This window comes from Heterocephalus glaber, unplaced genomic scaffold, assembly GCF_053883595.1.
Source record: "Heterocephalus glaber isolate CG9 unplaced genomic scaffold, H.glaber_assembly_v1.0 deba00000809, whole genome shotgun sequence".
NCBI classification, from domain to species: domain Eukaryota; kingdom Metazoa; phylum Chordata; class Mammalia; order Rodentia; family Bathyergidae; genus Heterocephalus; species Heterocephalus glaber.
Genome location: NW_028258163.1, coordinates 4143965 through 4168981, shown reverse-complemented (window position 1 = coordinate 4168981; position 25017 = coordinate 4143965). Strand labels below are relative to the sequence as shown.

The 25017-nt window shown below is 43.6% G+C and overlaps 1 protein-coding gene across 8 annotated transcripts; it reads right to left on the bottom strand.

Annotated features, from left to right (window-relative positions):
* Positions 1–9839: 9839 nt before the first annotated feature.
* Positions 9840–25006, bottom strand: Ccdc32 (coiled-coil domain containing 32). Of its 8 annotated transcripts, none has more exons than XR_002388337.2 (7): positions 24965–25001; positions 24574–24722; positions 22644–22801; positions 20127–20382; positions 16151–16307; positions 15796–15951; positions 9840–10652 (listed from the first exon to the last, which is right to left on the bottom strand). XR_002388337.2 is itself a non-coding variant. In XM_021241831.2 (7 exons), exons 2-7 carry the CDS (start codon positions 24590–24592, stop codon positions 13753–13755), a joined length of 711 nt encoding a protein of 236 aa, XP_021097490.1. In that variant the 5' UTR covers positions 24593–24722; positions 24965–24979; the 3' UTR covers positions 13568–13752. The 8 variants fall into 8 exon arrangements, 6 of the variants coding, with proteins under 6 accessions (XP_021097492.1, XP_087063628.1, XP_021097490.1 ...); XM_021241831.2 differs by lacking the exon at positions 9840–10652 and adding an exon at positions 13568–13802 and having other exon boundaries at positions 15796–15866; positions 24965–24979; XM_021241833.2 differs by lacking the exon at positions 24965–25001 and having other exon boundaries at positions 15796–15866.
* Positions 25007–25017: the final 11 nt, after the last annotated feature.

The following is a 25017-nucleotide window of genomic DNA, read 5'->3' as shown; positions in this document are numbered from 1 at the left end:
GCCCAGAAGGGAGACTTGAACCTAAGAGAGCCATGGGTGGGCATTCGGAGTAGGCTCCGCCAGGAGGACTTCTCCTCACACTGGGCCACAGAGGCTGGAACATGGAAACGGAAGGTCCCGCACTGTCTTGGAAGGTGGCTCCTAGACTGGGTGGCGAAGGGACTGTGATGGATGTTGTTGATGCTCCGAATCCCTTTGCACACACCTGCAGCTGCAGCGGACCGTCCTAGGCACACCCACAGCTTTCTGCCTCGTCTAAGACTGAATTTTTTCCCATCCCCTCTAGGGCACCCTGGAAGTGGGAAGGGCTTCACCTCCTGAGGATAGACCTAGACCAATGAAAGATGGCCATCGGGGGAATTACAGGTAGAGTTTCTTGTCACTCACTGGGGAAATTCTGGACAGCTGTGACACTGTTGGTGCCTCGGGGTGATACAAGTGGGACTGAGCTCTAACTGCCCACAGCGGGTCCAACTCTCATTCTCCTTACTACCTCACACCTGCCCACCTGCTAAAATAAACCGCCTAGGTCCAAGCCCTTGTCTCACGGGATGCGTTTAGAGATCCTAAAACAGCACAAGAGATTTTCTGGGATCTTCCCACCCCAAGTCTGTCCCGCAGAACTGAGGACATTTGAGGCTCTGCCCTGCCTGCTGTTTGGAAGTGATCCTTGTTTGTGAGAACAGGTTATCAACATCTAGGCAGGAAAAGGAATGCTCACCACCTCCCTCCTCCCAAACACTGGGCAAGTCAGTGCTTCTTCCTAGAAGCAAGCCTCCATAGGTCTCCACGGGCAACCTCAGACTTTTATCCCCATCCTCTTTTTATGTTTCCTTTATTTGTTTGTTTGGGTTGGTGGAGACAGGGTCTCGCTGTGTAGTTCGGGCTGACCTTGGCCTCATCATGTAGCCCTAGCTGGCCTCAAACTGGTGATGATTCTCCTGTTTCAGCTTCGCAATTGTTGAGTCCCATCATTTTTTGTGTGAATTTTATTTTATTTTTAAAATTTTTTTTATTTTTTTGGTACCGGGGATCAAACTCAGGACCTTGAGCTTTCAAGGCAGGTGGCAGAACCACTGAACTAAATCCCCGGCCTGCATCTTTTTTTTATTAGTACATATTTGCGGTCCATAATGTTTACTATCCTTGTTGGAAGTTGGTACACGGACATAACACATCTTGATCACTTTTTAAACCACAAACTTTTGTAACTGGAAAGGATCTGAGCCGTAACCTGATCCAACCTTTTACCTAATGTAAGAATTCCCTTTACAACTATGACACCTGCTTAACTCTTCCAATGAAGAGAACTCACAATCATTATATGGCAGCCCTGTTGCACAGCTATTAGCCCACTGTTGTACAGCTATTAGAAAGTTCTCTTTGCTGGGGGTGGTGGTGCACGCCTAAAATCCCAGCACTCAGGAGGCTGAGGCAGGAGGATTGTCGTGAGTTTGAGGCCAGCCTGGGCTACACAGGGAGTTCAAGGCCAACCTGAATGACATAGTGAGAGCCTGTCTCAAAAAAAAGAAAAGTTCTCAGCACAGAGTAGGAATTAGTCTCTGGACACTTCCCCCACTGGTCCTAGTTTGCCTTTTTTCTTCATCATCTTAGTTCTCTACCTAAGACTCCTCCAAATATTCTAAATTGAACCATCTCTCTATTACATCTCTTTTCCAGGCAAAACAGTCTTATTGCTTTGTTCTTCCTTTAAATGACTCAATTTTCGGAGCTTCCCTGCTGGGGACCCCTCCTCTGGGAGCATTGTATTTGTTAGCATTCCTCTTCCACGTGTGGTCCAGATGATGCTTGCAGAGTGCTGTGACTAGGACAGAATACATTTGTACACAACTGAGGTGCGAGGACATCTCCAATACCAATTCCTAGCGTTGTAACTGCTGACTCCGTGGACTGTTGGGGCACTGAACATCTGTTGTTTTGATTTTCCAGAATCCCTTTCCCCTTTCTTTGGGTACAGCAACTCTCCTCCACTTCCCAGTCTCACAAGGTCCTGGCAGGACTGCTAACTACAGTATCCTGTGCCTCTAACCATAGATCTTGCTCTGGTCGCAGTCATTGCTCCAGTGATGAGCATGTGACCCAAGCCAGGCCACTTAGAGTCCTCCCCTGGGATTTATTATATGGAGTTGAAATTGTGATCTTTCCTCCAGAAGTATCAAACTGGGATGACGCAAGCCCAGAGCTCCCTGTGCTCTACCAGCCTAGAGCGGAGTCAAGAGTGAAAAGGACACGGAAGGGATTGTTAGAGTCCTAGGGTCCAGTTGACTCTGAGGCTGGCTCCTCTTTTGTCCTTCCCAGTCAGTGATCTCAGGCTAGACTGAGTCTGGCTTCTGTCAGTAGAACAAACTAATTAATGCACAGTTGTTCTTTGTCCTCTGCTTGATCCTAAACAAAACTTTCCATTTATCCCTATTAGAGTCCATACAGTACTTTTTCCCATCTCTCCAGTCTATAGGAAAATATTAAGGTTATGATCCTGTCATTCAATCAGTTACCCATCCATCCCACTTTTGATAAAAATGACTTCTGCTCTGTCATCCAAATCATTGATAAGAATATTCAGCTGGACAGAGTAAGAAAGAAGAGCAAAAACATCACCCCCCAAACACACACTATAATGTCCATTTGTCAATACACAAGCATCCTTTTGGGACGGCTGCTCAAAAAACCCGTGAATCACCCTATGGTGGTACTATGATCCCACCTATACCCTTGTCCTACCTCCCAGATCTCATTACTTAATCGGGTACCGTGAGGAAGACCATGCTGTGCCTTGGCCTTGTGTTGCGGTACCAGGTGATAATTTTATCTTAAAAGGCTATAAGATTCAAGAATCAAAACTATTCGTAGAGAAGATCTATTCTCTAAAACACTCATTAGCTCTCAGGAACCCACCTCCCTTTTGCACATGGGTGCACATATACAATCCCTCCTCTACCTTTCTTTTTTCCTACTTCTCCCATCTGCTAAAGAATTCTTTTTCTGTACTGGGAATTGAATATAGGGCTTCACACGTGTTAGCAACAGGTCTACCACTGATCTACATCTCCAGCCCTAAAGAACGAATGTTTACAAAAGTGGGTTAGGTCAACAGGAAGGGAGGAGTCAATTTGGGAAGAGAAAACCTTTACTTCAGAACATAGGACAAAAGGCGCTTGGGTTAGAGCAGAGGGAGAAGGGAGGAGATGAACATTAGCCAGCCTGGCACAGACTTTAGTCATCCCCTGAGGGTTTAGCAGGCCTGAGGCTGTGGGTGGGGAACCGAGGGGCACAGGCCCGCTGTTGCTCAGTCTGGCCTGTAGGGGGCAGTGTGGTGCAGAACAGAACGCGGGTTGGAGGTGGACCTCTTCAATCCCACACCGCCACTTGCTAACTGCACAGCTGCTTTGTGTGGTGCAACAGCTGGAAGACAGACCCGCAGGTGCCAGGGTGCACTTTTCCCACTCCCTCATACTCCGCTGTGTCACCAAGTCCCAGTGCTTCTCATACCCACATCCTCCTTTACATAGCCATCACCTCTTCTGATGTTTCTTCTGACGGTTCCTTCTCTCTTCACCTTCTGGGACTGACTGTTGCTGTCCCTTGGAACAGCCCTTGGAGTGCTGGCTTTGTTTTGTTTTCTCTCCCTCCCCTTTCAGTAACATTTTCTGTTTGTGATTCAGCGCAGATGATTTTTATTTTTATCATGTTCTCTGATTCTTTCCTCTTTGGGCCTAGCTCCTGAAAAGCCCACTAGAGCAGTTACTTACTGACATCATGTATCTGATCTTGCTGACCTCTTGTTTCATGTGTTTGACATCCCTGAGATCACGTTTGTAGCATTTCCAGTTGACTTTCTTTTAGTTTCCACGTCTCTGCTGACAGTCTCCATCTGGTCATGCAAACCACCCATCTTTCCCCACTAGACTATTATATTGATTATAATTATTTTGTCTTTTTGTGTGTTTTGTAACGTTTTTACAGTGTGCCCACGGTGTGTAGAAGAGCAGATACAGAGCATTTAGCCTGGAAGCGGATGGGTCTCTGCCACTTCCTTCAGTGTAGGGGGATGGAGGTTGAATCAGTCTTGTCAGGAGTCAGGCAGAGTTTGGGTTTTCTTGTTGTTCTCATTATCTTCAGCACACCCCAGGCTTCTAGTGGGCCTGTAGAATGGGGTTGCCAGGGATTTCTGTCTCCTGATCCACCCTCACTCTTTGGCCATCCTTGCATGCTGCTCCTCCAGCAGCAGGAGCCGGCTGTTGCCTGCTATGTGGTGCTGGGCACACAAAGGGGCAGGGCAGGGTTGGCCTGACTTCAGTTGGCTCCTGAGTGTCAGCCATTGGGGCCTTCTTGGTGCTTTTGCTCTTCTTTCCCATGGTAGCCAAAATCTGCCTCATATCTGTGATTGGTTCTGGGTGTGCCGGACCCTCCTGCCCCCTTTCCAGCACAGCAGACCTTTACTTGCATCTTGTGCCTAAGACAATTTCCTGCTCCTGCCTCTGGGGTTGAGGGATTTGGCTCCAGAAGCAGTGGATCTTTGTCTGTGTTCAAGAAGGATAAGAAAACTTGTATTTCTCCTGAGAAGCAGACAGAGCTTGCTTTTATTTCTCTCCCTGAAGCAAGGAATTGTTGCCTCTCCCCCAGTGGCTTCTGAGCAGAAGAGACAAGGACTATGGAAGGATTGAGGTCTTTTTTGGTGATACTGAGGACTGAACTCAGGGCCTTTGGACTAAGCTATATCCCAGCCCAGCCCTTTTTTCTTTTTTCTTTTGATACAGGGTCTCGCTAAGTCACTGAATTGCCTGGGCAGGGCTTGAACTTGTGATCCACTTGGCTCAGCCTCCCAGGGTGCTGGGTTTACAGCCCTGCACTATCAGGCCTGACAGCAGTTAAGGCTTTTTGCAGCTTTCCCCCCAGCAGCCACCTTGGCCAACTCCTTCATGCCTGCACCACAAGGAGGAAAGCTTGCTCCCAGCTCTGCCTGACTCCTGCTTTCCCCTGACAGCTGCAGAGGAGGCCTGTGGAAAACCTGGTACTTGTGAGGCCAGACCCCCACATGTCTGGAAGACTACCCAGCTACTCTAAACTGATGCGATAGCCCACGTGTAGACTTCGGATTTTTTTTTTTCTTTTGGTACCAGGGATTGAACTCGGGTCCTTGTGCTTGTGAGGCAGGCGCTGGAACCACTGAGCTAAATCCCTGGCCCAAGACTTTAGATCTTTAAACATTTTTGTGGGTTTCTTCTTTCCCACTTGTGTGACAGCCACTCTATTTCTGCCAGAGTTGAAGCAGCTCGTGTGTCCCAGCTCTCCATGGACTGGCTTTACAACACTTGGTTGCCTTGTGACCTCGGGTATCTGAGGAGCTTACTGTTAGGGTGTGAGTGACATTTTTCCTGAGCATTCTATATCCTAAATGATCATCGAAGTCCTCAAGTCACGATCACCTCTTTCTTAGACAACTGTGACCATCTCACAGCTGGACCCCTGCACCTATTTCTGCTTCTCTCCATGCCATAGATAGCATGAGTCCTAAAACTCTATAAGCATTAGAAACTAAAGGGGGCTGCACCATAAAATACCTGACGTTAGCTGCATAAAATCTGTTGTTTGACTGTCTTGTGAGGCTAGGGATTGAACCAGGGACCTCATGCATGCTAGGCAAGCACTCTACTACTGAGCTACATCCCCAGCCCCTTTTATATTGTAGTTTGAGACAGGGTCTTGCCAAGTTGCCCAGGTTTGGCTCAAACTTTGGATCTTCCTGCCTCAGTCTCCTAAGAGGCTGAGACTTCAGTTGTGTGCTACCATGCCCAGCTAAATGCTGAAGTCTGGGTCAAGGTTACTGGTTATTTGTTGTAACAAATCAAACCTAAATTTAGTGGGTTAAGCTATGACATTTATGTTGCTCATGAATTTGCAGAAACATTACATTGGTCTCTGTTCTCCTTGGTGTCACAGGGCAGGCTTGAAGGCCAGGGATAAAGTCATGTGAGTGGAAAGAGAGAAAGGGAGAGGGAAGGAGATAGAGCACATGGAGAGCTGTTATGACCCACCCTCAGAAGTCACATTACTTATTGTCAAGACAGCTGCACAGGTCTGCCAGGTTCAAAGGGAGGGAACATTGACCCAACATCTCAATGGAAAAGTGTCTGCATCACATTGTAACATGTGTGGGATGTGGCATACAGATATGGCCATCGTTGGAAAATACTATCTGCCATGCATGGTTATATTCGTTATGTAGCCTTGAAAAAAATAAAATAAATCGAGGTAGAAAATAAAAACAAAGAGCCAATTATGGTGGCACACACCTGCTCAGTGCTTAGGAGGCTGAGGCAGGAGGATTGCTGCAAGTTTGAGGCCAGCCTGGGTTACATAGTCTAAGGCCAGCTTCAACTATATAGTGAGACCTTGTCTCAAAAAACAAAAAAGAAAGAAAGGAAGAAAGAAAGAGAGAAAGAAAGAAAGGAAGAAAGAGAGAGAAAAGCCAGGAGCCCTCGAAGTGCATCACTTCATGTAGACATATCATGCACACTTATGAATAATTTGTACACCCCAATTAATTTACTCAGGTCAGTACCACAAAAGCCGTAACTTTCTTCCTAAATATAAATCTGGTCGCATCACTGCCCTTCTTAAAATGGCCCATTAGCTCCCTGGTCTCCCATAGTAAATTCCCAACTCTTTGCCATGGTTAGAAAGCCCTTCACAGGTAGCCTTGTTTATTAATCTAACCTCACCTCCTGTCACTCCTTTGTTCTCTATGTTCCAGCTGCACTGAACTACTATGATCCTCCGAACTTTCTTTCACTTTGAGGCCTTGGCTCCTGCGGTTCTCCTCCTCTGTGATGCTATTTGGCCCCATGGGCTTAGCTCTCTGTCTCATCTCACTGCTTCTCAGCTTCCCTGATGCTGCCTCTCTCCTACCTGCCCTGACTGGGTTAGGGTTTGTGCCTCTCCACCCCAAGGGCTCTCCCAGCAGCCCAACATGCTCATGGGCAGGCCTTCCTGCCCCTTCAGCACTCTGTGCAGGAAGGCAGGGTTTGGTTTTGTTTACCACTCTGCCCATGACAGGAGCTCCACAGATACTGGTTAGATGAATCTGTGCCCTAAATTACCCACCCCTGGACTCAAGTAAACAGCCCTCCCACAAACCTCTGATTGCTTTAGCAGAGTCCTGTCTTGGATCTTGTAGCTGAAATAGGGCCAAAGCCGGTTGGGGTAATTTAGAATTTTCAAGAAAATGTTTTTTTCATGTAGCTGGGGCTCTCCTCAGACTGGGGACTTACTCCAAGGCAGTGCCAGAGGGAGTGTACCTTCCCACTTCCAGCTGTCATCCTGTGGGCAGCCAGCCTGGGAGGAACACACCTCACCACTGCTGGTGGAAAGTTTTTCTCACAGCCCTTCGTTGTGAGCCCATTTCTGGAGCAAGTACTGGATATAAGCCTGTGCTGTCCCTGCACCAAGCTCACCAACACTGGGTGGTGAGAGCATGCGCCGAAAATGAACAGTGTCAGTCACTACCTTATCACCCTGGCTCCAAACCCACCCTTTTCTGGGTACCGGGTCATTCCTGCTTTGCTTCGGTTGGTAGTTACCCTTCACTGGCTCTGGGCTTTAGCATGAAATATTACTATTTGTTCTAACTTTCTGACTCTTTCACTCAGGACACAAGGAAGGAAGAAGTGATGAGGCGCTCCCAACTTGTAAATTTTACTGATTTGAGTACGTCCTCACTGGAGTTCCTTAGCATTTTCAGGGCCAAAGGAAACAGATTGACATTTTGGGCCAATACTATTTTTCCTATTTACTGAAAGGAACTTGGAACACAAAGAAGTCATTTGACTTATTCATGCCCATACAATAAGCCACAAGACAAAGACAGCACCCAAGTTCAGTGCTACCTCAATAGCCCAAGTTAAATCTATACAAATGTTAGCTTTGGGAGTCAATATCAAATTTAGTTTTGGTAAATGGAGTTTCTTTTTTTTAGAGCCGTCACTTAAGATGTCACCTCTAAGTCAAGTGAACCACAGTTATAATGAACTGGGATCGTTGTGCCTCTCGAAGGGTTAACACTGAAGGTGGCTGGGGATCAGGGGCATCCTCTCCCATCTCCACCAGGTTCTCCTCTCCGTCAATGCCCAACCTTCTCACACAAAAATGTCCTCTGCTGAGGCAGTAAACAGGAGGTAGGAGAAAGAGAAGGCTAGACTCTTGCCTCAATCATAGAAATATACTTTCTGGTACAGAAACATTCTCTTACTACCCAAGGACCAGCCACTTTGGGAGAGTGTTTTGGGACCTCATCAATTTTTTTACTTAAATTGTTGTTACCAAGGAAGAATTTTTGTTTATCATACAGAATGAAGAAAAATCTTAAAAAAAAAATCGATCCATCCAGCTGAACATCATCAGATGGCCCTGGAGAAAAAGTGAGGTCCAGCATCTGTATCACAGTCAAAGATGGCAGCCTGAAATCTCTTAAGGCCAGCTGATTGTCCAGTGTGGTGGGATCCTCCAAGTTCCCCAGCCACATAATATCATTTTTATGTTTTTTGTTGCTGTTGTTGTTTTGGTATTGGAAACTGAACCCAGGGTATTCACACTGAGCTACACACCCAGGCCTTTTTAAAATATTTTAAGACAGGGTCTCATTAAGTCACAAGTTGCCCAGGCTGGGCTTGAACTTGTAATCCTCCTGCCTCAGCCTCCCAAAGTGTTGGGATTACAGGTGTGCACTACCATGTTTGGCTTTAGGCTATATTCTATGTCAAAGATATCCTGCTAATCAAAGTAGTAGGAATAGGGCCCGAGGATTTAGCTCAGTGGTTCCAGTGCCTGCCTCGAAAGCGCAAGGTCCTGAGTTCAATCCCCGGTACCAAAAAAAAAAAAAAGTAGTACGAATAAAGCTAACACAGTCAGTCAATTAAAAAAAAAAAAAAAGAGTAAAAAAAAGTATATCTGGAAATTATAACAAAAATACTCATATCGTTAAACAAGTATATGAGATCATCTAGTTGGCTATCCTTTTGTGTAAGGCAAATACTTGATTTAGAAATAAGCCAATGAGCCAGGTGTGGTGGCACACACCTGTAACCCCAGCACTCAGGAAGCTAGGGCAGGAGGATCGCCATGAACTCAAGGCCAGCCTAAACTACATAGTGAGACTCTGTCTCCAAAAAAAAGAGCCAATGTTCTCCAAAGATTTTTATAGCCACCCTGTTCATCATCAGGGATTTGGAAACTGTTACCAAAGAAGAAGCCTCAGAATCCTACCCTTAGAACACCAAGGTTTGGATTATCAAAGGGCACATGTTAAAAACAGGAGGGTAGCAAAGGCCACCAGCTCCCCTGCACAGCACACATCTGTCTTCACCTCCCCACTGCATCCCTCTGGGAGAACTCTGGTCAACAGCACTACACAGTTACTCTGATGAGAAAGTTTCATATGGACAACACATACTTCTTTTTTTTTGGTACTGGGAATTGAACTTGGGCCCTTGTGCTTGCGCAGCAGGCAGTGAAACCACTGAGCTAAATCCCCGGCCCCATACTTCATATTTTTATATGAACAAGGACACCATAAAAAAGAGGAAAATGCAGGCTCAGCCAGAAAAGCTGCCACAGAACAAGTCTGGAACTATTCAGGAGTAGTGTCAAACACTAAACTGTATTTACAAGTCTAATTTGGAAATCAGTGCAGGAGGAAGTTGGGGGATAAGATATGCATGAAATAAAAAAACTCTTATCTATGCAGATATAGATGCCCATGGTTTCACAATTCTTTCATTCATTTTCTCCACAAGGAACAAATCAGACAAAGGAAAATCCAGTCTCTTTCCCAAAGTCTCTTTTTACTAAAGATTTCTTAGAGAAAGCCCACATGGGCTTAGTTCCCAGGAGGCCAACTTTGCACTCCCTGGCCCCACTTGCCCCGACAATAAACCCAGGGGATGTTAAGGACACAGGCACCCATATTCAGAAGAGGCCAGGAAAACTATGGCTTGCTTAATGTATGGATTATACATCAGGGCATCCGTGCTGCCAAGCACTTTAACACTCAGTTCTTCATTAGGTCCTCAGCAGACTTCTAGCTTGTAGCACCAGGGCTCCAACAAGCCAGGAGACATTGAGGAAGGCAGAATTTTGTTCTTTTTTGTGGTACCGGGGATTGAATTCAGGTCCTTGTGCTTGTGCAGCAGGCAGTGAAACCACTGAGCTAAATCCCCGGCCCATGGAAGGCAGAATTTTGATCCAGCATGTGCTGGTCAATTATTCCACCCAAGACAGTCACACAGGTCAGCACCAAGCAAGTCCTCATGGCTTGTATGCCTTGTGGAAGTTTGGACTTTTCCCCTCCCTGGATTTCTCTTTGCTGCTGCCACCAGTGGGCTCTCGGCTGCTCCCTCTGGATTCCAGATAGCTGCCGTGTGTGTGTGTGTGTGTGTGTGTGCGTGCGTGCGTGCGTGCGTGCGTGCGCGTGTGTGTGTGTGTGTGTGTGTGTGTTTTATTGTTCTGCTGCTGCTGCCTTGTCCTCGGCTGCTGGCTTCTCAGCCTGTGACTCTGGAGGGATCAGGCATTGGACTTCCTCTGTGTTGATGGCTACTTTATCTGGCTGCAGCCACCTCTTGAAATGTTCCAAGGTGCTGTGAAAGAGCAGAAGAAAAGGGTGGCTATATCATTCCTCACGATTAATTACTTAATGATTAGCTTAGTTACTCAAACACTGCCTTCCCGCCCATCACCAATTTCTTCCTACAATTGTTTTTTCACTGCTGACATGGGGAGAGCAGACGCACTCCTCTGACAGCTGTGCATCCTGGCAGCTGGGAGGTATAATTTACCCCCTAGAGGGCACTTTGGCTATAAGCAGCACCAGGCCCCCTTTGCACGTGGAGCCTCGGAAGGCTTAATGAGAGTAACTGAAGAGCTTATGCCTTGGTCCTATCTTTTTTCCTCAAAATTGAAAGAAACTGTCAAGGGGAGGAAACACTGGAACAAATGCCAAATTATCAGTGAGGCAGAACCTGAGCATCTTTAAATCTCTTATACTTGAAGCTGTTTGAGGCTCAGTTTTACATATGGTACAGTACTTATTGTAGGAAGGGCGATTTTTTGTGTGAAGGTTGTTTATTTCACCCCTAGCAAGTCCCCAAGATAGAAACATTTGAGCAGCAAATGAAATTTGCAATTCCTACAAAGGAATGGCCAGTATGCTGTTTTGTTTTGCTGTGTAGAGGGGAAGTGTGACTGTCAGGGTCATGCCCCTCTCCAACCTCCCGTTAGTACCCAGGGTCCTACACCCTATAGCTATTAGGCATTCACAGTAAAATATAATTGACTAGAAATAATATGAACCTCATCCATACTCCTTAGTAGCACAAAGCCATAACTGCAGATGAGAGACACTGGTCAGTGTATGGTGGAATTATTTTTCAGGTAGTTGGATTTCTTAGCCCATTAATTCCTTGCCAAAAGCATACTACAAGAGTCACCTACCTAGTCCACACAGTCCCCTGCAAAATGACCTCTGTTTAAAACATAAGCTTTAAAGTTTGAAAACAAATGCACAACTACTATTTCCTGGTGTTCTGAACAATGATAGAAGCACTCCCACAGATGGAGGTGCAGGGAGCAAGCCCAAACATCAGAGGGGAAAGTGAACAGCTGATTGGCTCTTGTGCCCACATCTTAGCAGAATCACGTGTGACAGAAACATTTAGCTATTGTTCAAATTATTTCTACAGAAAAAGGAAAGCAGCTGGATATGGTGGTGCACATCTGTAATCCCAGCATTCAGGAGGATGAGGCAGGAGGATTTCTGCAAGTTTGAGGCCAGCCTGTACTACAAAGTGAGACCCTGTTTCAAAAACACCAAAGGGGGAAAAAAAAAGATGAAGAAAAAGAAAAAAGAAAAGAAAAGGGAAGCAAGCCAAGCATGATGGTACAGGTCTGTAATCCCACCACTTTGGGAGGCTGAGGCAGGAAGATCCCAAGTTTGAGCCCAGCTTTGGCAGCTTAGCAAGACCCTGTCTCAAAATGAAAAAAAAAAAAAAAAAAAGCTTGGTGATGTAGCTCAATGTGAAGGTCCTGGGTTCAATCTCTAGTACAACAAAAAAGGAAAAAAGAAAGAAAGAAAAGGGAAAGAAACAAATTATTTTAGGTATGGGTGCTCAGAAACATGCTGAGCTGATTTTGGAGAAAGCATTCCTGTGGAGAATTATGGAGGAGTTTTGTCTTCTCGGAACTGGACTGGATGGCAAAAGAGAACCAAATCTGAAAAGCAATCTGCAAAGAAATGAGTTTTCCAATTTCCCCCTCTTTTCTTTTATGGCTTCACCCAGAGGACAAGTTCCAGTCCTGAAGCCATATGGCAGAGCAGCAGCATGAATAACTAAAATTCTTATAGAAGACTAATCTTTCTACCCAAGTAAAGAGTCACAGAACCCTGAACATCCATGACCTACAGATAACAGCAGCCAGAGGTCAGAAAAGCAAACCACCTGGAATTGGCACCTGCCTGGCTGTCTGATGCACCTCCCCCAATCCCTGGGTAAGTCTTGCTCCTGCAACCCCCAGGTAAGATGGTTTTTATCCACAAAAGCGTCCATCTTTTTTGGTTTGCTAGCTTTGCTAATAACCCCCATCACCCTCACCAAGAACTGGAATGGAGGGTAATATTGATGGGTGGGGAAGATACAAGTAAATACCAAATTATTAGTGGGTCAGGAATCTATACATCTTTACATTTCTTATTTGTGGGGCAGTTTGACCCTTCATTAGGTTGAGCCTTTGGAGATGGAAAAGGCCAAATTTATATTATTTTCTTTTTTTTTTAAATTAAATTTTTATTATTTTCTGAGCCCTCAAGGTAGTTAGACTGACCGTTGATGCCACACTGATTTCTGATGGATCTGGAGACATGCTGATTCAATAATTGAGATAAGTGAACGCACACTGTAAATTAAAAAGTAAAATGTAACTTTTTTTCTTTGAGACAGGGTCTCCAGTTCAGGCTGGCCTTGAACTCATTATGTAGCTGAAGCTGTCCTTCAACTAACTATACAGCCAAAGCTGGACTTGAACTTGCAGCACTCCTCCTGCCTCAGCCTCCCAAGTGCTGGTATTACCGGCATGAGCCACTACACCCAGCCAGTAAAATGTAACTATGAAGTTTTAGTCACATACTATCCTTGATTTTAGCAGCAGCATCTTCATCTGACTTGATGGGACCCTCAAAATCAGTGTTACTGATATGATGCAAACTTAGGTTAAGTCATATCCCCCTAAGACCTTTTGTTAAAATTCAGGTTTTCACTCTCTACACCAATTTTTTAAAAAATATGTCACAAGACATAAGACCAGAAAAAGTGGTTTTAATTACTAGTGATGGAGCACCATGCATGGTGGAAGCACCATACATTATGGAGGCAACATCTAGTTTCACGAAGTTCTTTCTTAAGAAGAAAAACATCCAGTCACTCAGTTTCACTGTCATACATCAAGAAGCTCTTTGTGCTAGGGAAGGCCGCAAAAAATTAGACAATATCCTCAAAGATGGTGAATTACATCATTGCTCATGCTTTTAATTTTTGACAGTTTCAAGCACTTGATGAGGTTTGGGCACAGTACAATGCTTTAGTTAATGTACAATAAAGTCCAGTGGCTGAGCAGAGGATGAGACCTAGAGAGAGATCTGTAGCCTGCATGGATGAAATTAAGTGGTTTAGGGCCCGGGGATTTAGCTCAGTGGTTCCGGCGCCTGCCTCGCAAGTGCAAGGTCCCGAGTTCGATCCCTAGTACCAAAAAAAAAAAAATTAAGTGGTTTGTGAATAAAAAAGGGCAGGAATGTCCACAGCTCAATAATATGGCCTGGCTTAACAAAATTACTTTTTTTTTTTTTTTTACACATTTTGACATATTACACTTTGATGTACTAAACAAAAAGCTACAAGGTGTAGGGAAAACAGCAGAAAGGATATAAAAACATTTGTGATATCAAAATATTTGAGAGGAAACTGCAGGTTTTTGAAAGAGACCTTGAAAGTAGGCAGCTGCAATATTTACCAACTCTAAAATGCATTTAGAAAATTCTACATCATTTGCAGACAATCCTACAAGCCATCAGGAAATCTACAAGGAATTTTCTAGTACTAGAGCAGCTGCAAAGAAGAATTTTAGTAACAGATTTTTTTTTTTTTTTTTGGTACTGGGGATCGAACTCGGGTCCTTGCGCTTACGAGGCAGGCACCGGAACCACTGAGCTAAATCCCCGGCCCTTAGTAACAGATTTTTACAGTTCTGTAAGATGGAGAAAATCCTGTGTTTGCTTACTTCTCCAGATAAAGCCAAATTTGAAGAACTCGATCTTTCCTGCTTATTTTATACTGGTTAGATTTTTGAAATCTGGAAATGGAGCTATTGGAATTTCAAGAAAGCTCTTTCTAGAGAAATACATTCTATGACCTGTGTGCAACAATTAAGAAGACAGAGCCGGGGGTTTAGCTCAGTGGTTTTGCAGCCTGCTGTGCATGCGCAAGGACCTGAGTTCAATCCCCAGTACCAAAAAAAAAAAAAAAAAAAGAGTGTGAAGAGGTGACAAAGGACAACACACAGTTGGTAGTTCTGAAAGTGAAATCCTTAAAGTGTAGAATTCTCTGGCAAATAATTTTTTTTTTCTTGTGGTACTGGGGATCAAACTCAGGACCTTGTGCTTGCCAGGCAGGCTTGGCACCACTCAGCTACATTCCCCAGCCTCTGCTGCCAAATAATTTTAAATCAGTGAAAGCACCTGGGATTGCTTTTCTTACTTTGTTTGGATCATCTTATGTTTGTGAGCATCTGTTTTCAGCTTTGAATTATATCAAATCTGATACGAGAAACAGACTAACAGATGACCTGAGTGCTGCATGTGTTGCTCTCAAACTAATGAAGCATGAGCCAAGGTTTGACAAATTATCACCATACATACAACAGCAAGATCACATTAATTGTGCAAAAGCATGCCAAATGCAAATATTTACCTTTCCATAAAAAGGTGTTTATATCACTGAAAGCTCTGTACTGTGTTTTTCTTTCAAGACAAAAGACATTAATGTATGAGTTGCTTTTTCTAAACTAAAACCTCAGTATTTAGGTTTGACTGCATTGCCAACACCTGTGTTAAATAAGTGGGTTTTATGCCGCCTGCCTCGCAAGCGCAAGGTCCAGAGTTCGATCTCCGGTACCAAAAAGCCCCCCCCAAAAACCAAAAATGTGGGTTTTGGATTGTAGTTTGGGCACTTGGTCTCTAAAAGGTTGCCATCACTGAGCTAAGGTATATCTTCACACATACAATCATACCTTGATTCACGAACTTAATTTGTTCTACGATTTTGGAAAAGAGGGCCACATTTGTGTTTGTGTGGGAAAGATGGTTGTGGTCATGTCACTCGATGCAGTTTGCAAACAAAAACAAAATTTTGTCCAATGCTTTTGTTTGCAAACCAAATTGTTTGCAAATGAAAGTGTTTATGAACTGAAGTACCACTGTATTTGTCCTCAATTGGGTTTGAGGATCTCCCCAAAAAGGAGAGAGATGGAAGAGCCCAAAACTTCCTTATAACACTCTCCCAGGATACAATGTCATCCTATAGCACATGCTTAATAAATTTATTAATTTGGTCTACATATGTTTATTGAGTGGCTACAATATGGCAGGAACTCTGTAAGGCAATGGAGATTCAGAGGTAAAAAGAGATGGTTCCAATTGTTGACTGATTACTAGTTTTTTTCAAGTGCATTACATACCTATAAATGAAGATAGTGGTCTCTCCTCAGCTCTATTCAGTGTGTGAATGGGATGTAGCTGGGGTCTTTGCCTTTTGGAAAAAATACCCATTCTCAAAAATCTTCTAGGCTAATCTCCTGTTTAGATAGGGACATTCAGGATACCTTTGGAAGCCACTATCTCAAAAACCAAAGACAAACAGAAAAAAAAAATCTGTTAGGCTAAGAACAAAAAAAAGCAAGCTTACAAAGGCTGATTTTAGCACAAAGAGATAATGTTGATATCAACAAATATTAGGACCCACATACCACTATCCTTGAATGCTTCAGAGAAAGAGAAGTGTTCTGGCAATGAAACAGACTGGGAATCAATTACCTTTCATCAGAATCCAGTCCATCTACAAAGAACTCTGATGCTAACTTCTCCTGGAGGAACCGATCCCAGCACTCCTTCTTGGCTTGGGCCAGGGTTCGAAGCATGTCCTTAGAAGTCACTTCCTCATTTAAACCTTTGATTCTTCTTAGTTTCTTCTCTAAAGAAATGAAAAATGGAGCTTAACAAGGAAAGTGAGTATGAAACGAAATTTCAACTGAATGTAAAATGCAAATTTAATAATTCTCTCACTGATTAGTACATCCACATTCCTTCAAAAAGGGCGCTTTTTTTTTGGTACCAGGGATTGAACTCGGGTCCTTGTGCTTGCCAGGCAAGCGGCAGAACCACTGAGCTAAATCCCTGGCCCAAAGGGCACATTTTTTAAGGAGAGATAAAAAGGGATCAAACATATTCCTTTTTCCTTCACAGAGTCCTTATCCTGCATTGTATCAAATAAACGTTTAACCCCAGAAAAGGGAAAAGCCATAGGTTCTCATAAATAAGTTACTGGCATGTTTCCTTTGAAATCACATCACATAAGCCAGCAGGTATCTCTCTAAGGAATGCTTGTTTTCCTCAGCTTGACATGTGTATGCTATCATCTTTTTTTCGACTCCTTGAAAATAATGTCTCTGAGGAGTAAATGGCTTTTCTTCCTTTTAAAGTGACATGAAGTGGTTTCCAAACCTCATGAGAAAGAATTAGAGAAAATGATGAGAGATCCAACGGTTCATTAGACACTAAAATTGACTTGACAGGAACTCAATAATATGAGACCTTTAAGATCTCTATGTGTGATTAAATTCTTGATTAAAGAAAAAGAATCTTCCAATATTTAAAAAAATTGCTCAATTTGTGGCCTGGATATTGGAGCCTAATAAAAATAAGCATCTTTTTTTTTTTTTTGGTACCGGGAATTGAACTTGGGACCTTGCACTTGCCAGGCAGGTGGCAGAAACACTGAGCTAAATCCCCAGCCCAAAACAAGCATTTTTTAATCCCTGTGAGAGTAGTCCATATGGTTTCCTGATGATACATGTTTGTTTAATTACTCTTCTTTGTATTTTAAGTATAACTGTTGAACAAATTTCTTTCTTTTTTTTTTTTTTTGGTACCAAGGATCGAACTCAGGTCCTTGCGCTTGCCCAACAGGCGGTGAAACCACTGAGCTAAATCCCCGGCCCCAAATTTCTCCTTTTGAAGAATACAAGAAAGGACATTACCGGTTACCTTCTTCATTAATTGTCACCTTCAAATGTGCCACACAATGTTTTGGTGAAGGACAGACCACACACCTGACAATGGTTCCTTAAGATTATATCACTTAAGGGTTGGGGATTTAGCTCAGTGGTACTGCTGCCTGCCTCACAAGCACAAGGTCCTGAGTGCAATCCCCAGTACCACCAAAAAAAAAAAAAAAAAAAAAAAGATTATATCACTTAGTGATGTCACAGCTGTCTTTGAGTAAGTACCCTCCCCAGTGTTTAAACAATGGTGAAATCACCTAACCACACTTTTGGATACCCCTACTTTTAAGCAACTGTAAATGTGCACAGGTAAATGATGGTTTCTGGCTTATTTTTTTCGTAGGGGAGACGGATATCAAGTGCAAAGCCACTAGAAACTTCATGACATGCAATCCTGTTTTCATTTCCAAACAAGTCACATGAGCTACTACCCATGGATCAAAACAGAAAACCAGGTCAGGGATTTAGCTCAGTGGTTCCGCTGCCTGCCTCACAAGCACAAGGTCCCAGGTTGGATCCCCAGTACTAAAAAAAACAAAAACAAAAAAACAAAGCAACAAAAAACTGTCTGTGTTCCTGTGAGCTATCCCCAAGAGCGCATGCATGTAAAAGGCCTGCAGTTGACAAATGTTAATACTTGAAGGGCTTTATCTTTTCCTGAGTATGTAAGGAAGGTTATGCATATCTCATGTTTAACTGGGAAAGTTTTTAATTATTCCTCTTATTAGTGCATTCTTTTTTTTTTTTTTTTGGTACTGGGGATCGAACAACTTGCAGTTGCAAGGCAGGCACCAGAGCCACTGAGGTAAATCCCCAGCCCTGTGCATTCTTTTTGAGACAGGTTTATCTGGCAATAAAAACAATCTTTACATTGTCTGGCCTTGATTATTATGGTCAAAGGTTCTTTTGGGCTAGAAAAGGTCTTCCTCTCTCTTGAATGTACTAAGTTCTTGATCAAGTGTGATCCCCAAAGAGCAGGCAGAAAGAGGTGCTGTTACAGCCCCCAAACTTGCGTGCCACTGTCACCTAGTCCCTTCCCTGGACAACAGCAATGGCTCTTATTTTCCTCAGAGAAGGACATTTTAATTACCATTTTCTTAACTGATTTTTAGAGAAGACCAGTGGAGTTTTAGCTTTGCAAACTAATCTTTAGCAGTCATAACCATGATCATCTCTATGAGTTTCTTTTTTTTTGGTACCAGGGATTGAATTCAGGACCTTGTCCTTGCAAGGCAGGCGTGGCGCCACTGAGCTAAATTAAATCCCTAGTTCCTTCTATGAGAGTTTCTTATAACCCCTGGTCACATGGCATTAACCACCTAAAGGGCCTGCTACCGCTTTCTGTCTGCTGTTTCTCCTCCTTAACATTATTACGTAGGTGCTCTGGTTACCACAAGCACAACTTCCAACCTGGCTGGCCATAGCTACAAGCATTACTATTCCATCTTTGGTAGCTTCCCAACAAATTTCATATTACCCTCTCACCTTTCTCATTCTCTATCATTCCAACTGTGTTTTTCTGCAGTATATTAGTGAAATTCCTTTTGTTTTCCCAAGATATTTCTTAGCAAGCATATAAGGTCTCTTTTGATTCTTCTATCTTTCCTCAAAAGTTCCTTCTTCCTAAACTGCCTTTCCTTCCTCAAGTGTCTTATGACACACAGGTATACCTCACAGATGTTCAGCAATAAAAGAATACCATGAGAAGAAAGGATCTCGAAAAATTTCACCATAAAGAAATAATAAATGGTTGAGGAGTAGCTATGTTTACCTTAATTTAAACATTACATAATGTATGCACATATCAAAACATCAGTATGTACAGTTTTTGTGTCAGAAACAGGCTTTTAAGATGTTTCTTGTAACAAAATTAAAAATGTCTATTAGATTCATATTACAGATAAAGATGACAAAAGAACAATTAAATTCTCTTTTTGGCTTTGCACTCATAATAAGGTTTGTCTCTGAAAATGGAATTTCTACAAGCCCCACACACAAAAGGACAAACATTGAATGATTCTATTCCTATGAATTACCTAGAGTCAAACTGACAGAAAATAAATGGTGGGGAGCTGGGGATTTAGCTCAGTGGCACTGGCGCCTGCCTCCCAAGCGCAAGGTCATGAGTTCGATCCCCTGTACCGCAAAAAAAAAAGTTTGATGTAACAGAACTTCAACATGCTTTCCTAAAACCACCAGCTTTGTGCTTGGCATGGTGGTGCGAGCCTTTAATCACAACACTCAGGAGGCTGAAGCAAGAAGATCAAAAATCTGAGCCCTGCCTGGGGAACTTAGTGACTTAGCAAGAATCTGTCTGAAAATAAAATAAAAACATTTTTTTAAAGGGCTGGAAGACCCGGGCACCATGGCACACAACTGTAATCCTAGCACTCAGGAGGCTGAGGCACGAAAATGGTCGTGAGTTTGAGGCCAGCCTGGACTACATAGTGAGTTCAAGGTCAGCCTGAACTGCATAGTGAGACCCTGTTTCAAAAATCAAAATAAGGGGCTGGGGATTTAGCTCAGTGGTTCTGGCGCCTGCCTCGAATGCGTAAGGTCCCGAGTTCAATTTCCAGTGCCAAAAAAAAACAAACCACAAAATAAATAAAATAAAATGGCTGAGAATATAGCTCAATGTGAAGGCCCTGGGTTCAATCTTCAAACTGCCTAAATATTATAAGACCACCAGCTTCTGATTTAAAAAAGAGAAAAGGAGCTATCTAACTTACCTAGAGATGCTAAATACATTTCTGAATCCTGCAAGGGAGCCCAGGGCTTTATAGCTGACTGGACAGCAAAGTCTGCTGCTTCCCCCTGGTCTTTACCCACAGGGTAAGAATCTACAAAGGAGTCCGAGAAGGCATTGTATGCAGCATCTTCTTGGTCAGGATTTGGTAGACAGGAACAGATTTCAGACCAGAGATCCCTGCCAGAGTTTGTGGCTGCGCAGTCAATACTCTCAAACATTTTCATTTGGAATCTAAGCTGGAAAACAGAAGTGCAGACAAGTAAGGAAGAGGTTTCAGGATACAGTGTAAGTGCATGGTACTCAGGTATCTGTTTACACATTTGAAAAAAAATGGTAATAGGCTTTTAAGATGTTTCTTGCAAGAAAAATTAAAAATATCTTGTATTAGATTCATATTACAGATAAAGATGACAAAAGAACAATTGAATTCTCTTTTTGACTTTGCACTCATAATGTTTGCTCTGAAAATGGAATTTCTACAAGCCCCACACACAAAAGGACAAACATTGAATGATTCTATTCCTATGAATTACCTAGAGTCAAACTGATAGAAAATAAATGGTGGGGGCTGAGGATTTAGCTCAGTGGTGTGAGAGGAAAATGGGGAGTCACTGTTCAATAGGTACAAAGGTTCTGTTTGAGAGGATGAAAAAGTCCTGAGGATGAAAAAGTTCTGAGGATGGATGCCAGTTTTGGTTGTACAACAATGCAAATGCCACTGACCAGTACACATAAAAATGGTCAAAACAGCCAGGCATGGTGGTGCTTGTCTGTAATCCTAGCACGCTAGGGGCGCTGAGGCAGGATCACATGTGTAAGCCCAGCCTGGGCAATTTAGTGACTTAAGCAAGACCTGTCTCAAAATTTTAAAAACAAGTAAATATAAATAAGGGCTAAGGATGTAGCTCAATGTGAAGGTCGTAGGTTCAATCCAGACTCCTGGGGAAAAAAATTAAAATGATAAATCTTACATTACATGTGTTTTATATATATATATATATATTTTTTTTTTTGGTACCGGGGATCGAACTCAGGACCTTGTGCTTTCGAGGCAGGCACCAGAACCACTGAGCTAAATCCCCGGCCTACATTATGTATGTTTTAACATATTAACACATACACACACACACACAGGAATTTCTAGGATTCTTCCAGTGTGAACAACTGGAACACTTTTGTCCAAAGATCTCCAAAATGCAACTGCTCTAGCCAGCCAGTTAAATTTTGTCTGGTAGGGCAGACTAAAGGTCTTCCAGTTTCATATTCCTGAAGATAAGAAAAATGTTGCTTGGTGAAAGGGTCTGTTAGTGTGTCAGTGTTCTCATAATGCAAGGGTCATGTTCTCATTACATGTGGTAGGTGGACTACATTAACTCCTATTCTTTTTTTAAAAAAAAAAAAAACAAACCACTTTTTTTACACCCGTAATCCCAGCACTTGGAAGGCTGAAGGAGGATCGCCAAGAGTTAAAAAAAAACCTACATAAAAATCACTTTTAAAAATTTGTTATTATTTTAATTGTATATTATATAGAGTACAGTGTGGTAATACATGCACATAATGTGTAATCAAGTCAGGATAGTTAGCATGTAATGGGCACACTGAAATATAAGAAGTTTCATTATTTTACAGATGAAGAAACTGAGTTTCAGAAGGCCACACTAAAATCCAGACTTGAACTGCTCCAAAACTTTTTCTTTGGGGGGGGGGGGGTAATGGAGATTGAACCCAGGGCCTTTGCACTGAGCTTTCACCCCACGTTCTTGAGCAACAAGATCTCACTAGGTTACCAGGAAGGACTCAAACTCAGCCTCCCAGAGCGCCGGGGATTTAGCTCTGGCGCCTGCCTTGAAAGCGCAATGTCCTGAGTTTGATCCCCGATACCAAAAAACCCCAAAACAAAACGCAGCCTCCTAGAGTGCTGAAATTTCAGCATGAGCCAACATGCTCCCCTTCAAAATACGTATTTTTACCCGTTACCCAGTACTCTTCCTGTTTGGGACATAAACTGAAAGCAGCCCAAGGAGAGTCTGGTAGGGAGAACTATGCACAAAGACCGCGCTTAGGATCAGGGATATTCCAGAACCACCTAGGTTTACAGGATAGGCCGACACCTTTCAGCGGGAGTCTCAGAGATCAAGAAGGCTGCCCAGTGAAAGGTCTGAAAAAATCTCAAGAGAGCCTAGCCAGAGCAAAGGGCCGAAGTAAAAGGGACACAAGTCACTAAGGCCCTGGGTGAACTGATGAAGCCTCAATGTAAGTCCTCTGAAAACACCTAAACCAAAGCTCTGCTCCCGCCGAGCCCCGCGTGCCCCCGCCCCCACGGCGCCCGTAACTGCGCAGAAAACCCAGTGTCCAGACTCCAGGCCTCAGTCGCTCCAGCCTCAAGGCCTGGCTGGGGTGTAAGAACCTGGTCCCTGATAGCCTCTGTGGTATTCGGGGTCAGGCCAGAGTAGTGGATACAAAACGGTGGGCGCCCCGGCCCCTTCTCACCTACCGTAAGTGCCTGCACAACACTCCGCAAACGCTCTGCTCCGGTCAGAAGCGTCCAGCTCGGAAGCAGCGAGGGGAGGAGTCTCCGAGTGACGGGGCCCAGGAGCCCTCCAATTATCTTCTGGCCCAGCGACGTAGTGCGAACACATTGGTCGAGAGGAGCTTGGGAGGAAACGAGGCCCAGAGGGGAGGGGAGTTGTGGGCGGGGATATGGTTGCCCGGAAACGGTGGAGTCCAGCGACCAGAGCCGTTTCCTCCACCACAAAGAATTTCATTTCTCGTGGACAGGGTGGTTCCAGCTATCTGCTCATCCTCTCCTTTCTCTAATGGGAAAGCCAAGTTTTCCAGACTTTTGACTTGGGCCCTTGAGTAAGTTCACCTCCTGGGCAATTCTCTGGGGGGTGTTTGTTTCACACCCTTGCTACTCAAGTTAGAGCACTTTAAGTGGCTTCTTAATGTCACAGGAGACCTATGACCCATTCACTGAATTATGAAGCTTCTGCTTATCCAGTCAGCAGTTAACCAAGCTACTGCTGTGTTGTGGGCATTGTGTTAGACTTAGAATGGGTCCCAGAGTTTCTTGTACGGTGGCACTTCGACCCCCGGCCCCTCAGTTTTGTCAGGACTTGGGGTAGCTGTAGGGGCCCGATGGCAGAAACCCTGTCAACAGGAGTCGAGCTTGTCTGCCAGGAGCGAGATCTCCCAAGAAGGCAGACAGGGGTACAAATAACAGCCAAGAGGCCATGACAGAAGTGTGGCCAGAGCACATAGAAAAAAGTGTGAGATGGGGTGCCTTTTGGGAGGGGGGGCAATACGGGGATCGAACTCAGGACCTTACACTTGTGAGGCAGGCAGCAGCACCACTGAGCTAAGTCCCTATCCTGAGGTGCCTTCTAAAGATGACCTTTGATATCCTTCAAGGGATATCAGCAGGTTCACTTAGTTACAACCTCCCTAGTCCTCAGTTTCCAGGACTGTTACTCTCTCCCAAAGAAACATGATGAAAGATATCAGCCAGCCATCAGTAGAAGAAACTTGGCTGAGGTTATTGCCTTTAGATGTGTCCAACAATCAATGGAGGTATGGTAGTGACAACTATGACCATCTGAAAGTACTACCACAAGGTACTCTGCTCACACTTACAACTATTCTTAGAGAGTATGCAAGCAAAGAAAGTGAAAGGTAAGGAGGTTAGAAAACAAAGGAGAAGTCAGAAGTAATGGCACAAACCTGTAATCCCAGCACTCAGGAGGCTGAGGCAGGATTGCCAGTCTAGGCTACATAGTGAGTTCAAGGCCAGAGTGAACTACATAGTGAGACTCACAATCAATGGAAAATTTGACCTCTTATTTTGAGGAAGGAATTAGGAATTAGGCTGTTTTTCAGCATGTAGAGTTCTATAGCTGTGGCTATCTCAAACTGCTCTGAAATAAGAGTGTCAGCTGTAGTACCTCTGTTAGTTTGGTGAGACTGACAAGTTAACAGAAGAAACAGCAAAAATGAAGAAAGAAAGAAAAGAAAAAGACTTCTCTTACTCCTCTGTAAAGTGCTAATGCATATGAGAAGAATGCCCTAAATCAATACTAGCATTTTAAGGGCTGGGGATTTAGCTCAATGGTTTCGCTGCCTGCTGCGCAAGCGCAAGGACCCGAGTTTAATCCCCGGTACCAAAAAATAAAAAAACTCAATACATTTAAAAAGAAAACTAGCATTTTATATTACAAAGGCTAGGTCTCCTGAATTGGACTAGACATTTGTCCCTTTAAGGGGTACCTAGCGTTGGAATATCTAACTACTTGGAGAAATTTCACTCTAAAAACAAACAAAAAAAATCTGTAACAGTTTTATTGAAGTATGCCAATACTATAATACTATATATGTCACATACTATAATACACACTAAGTATACAATAGATGGTTTTTAGTATACTCACAGAGTTTAGCAACTTTCATTCTAGTTTTTTTAGGGGTTTTTTGCCCAGGTTTGGTGGTGCACGCTGAGGCAGGAGGATCACTGCCAAGTTCGAGGCCAGCCTTGGTTACATAGTGAGTGTAAGGCCAATCTCAACTACATAAGGAGGCCCTGTGTCACAAAAACAAAAAAATTGGTTTTGGTTTGTTTTAAATAAAGTTCCTTTCTAGTGTTTCTGTAGACCCAAGAAACTTTTGAGTACCGTATATTCCATCACATCTAATAGCGATGCCATAGAATATACCCGACCCACTCCTGTCACGACTTCTACGCAGTGAAACCCAAAGATTTCCTTTATGAAATAATGTCAGGTCTCCAGGGTAGGAGGACGCACTTTTGGCATCTCCACTCACCACTCAGTCCCCTTCACTTCCTTTTCCGCACTCCTGCAGACTGCCTAGGCACT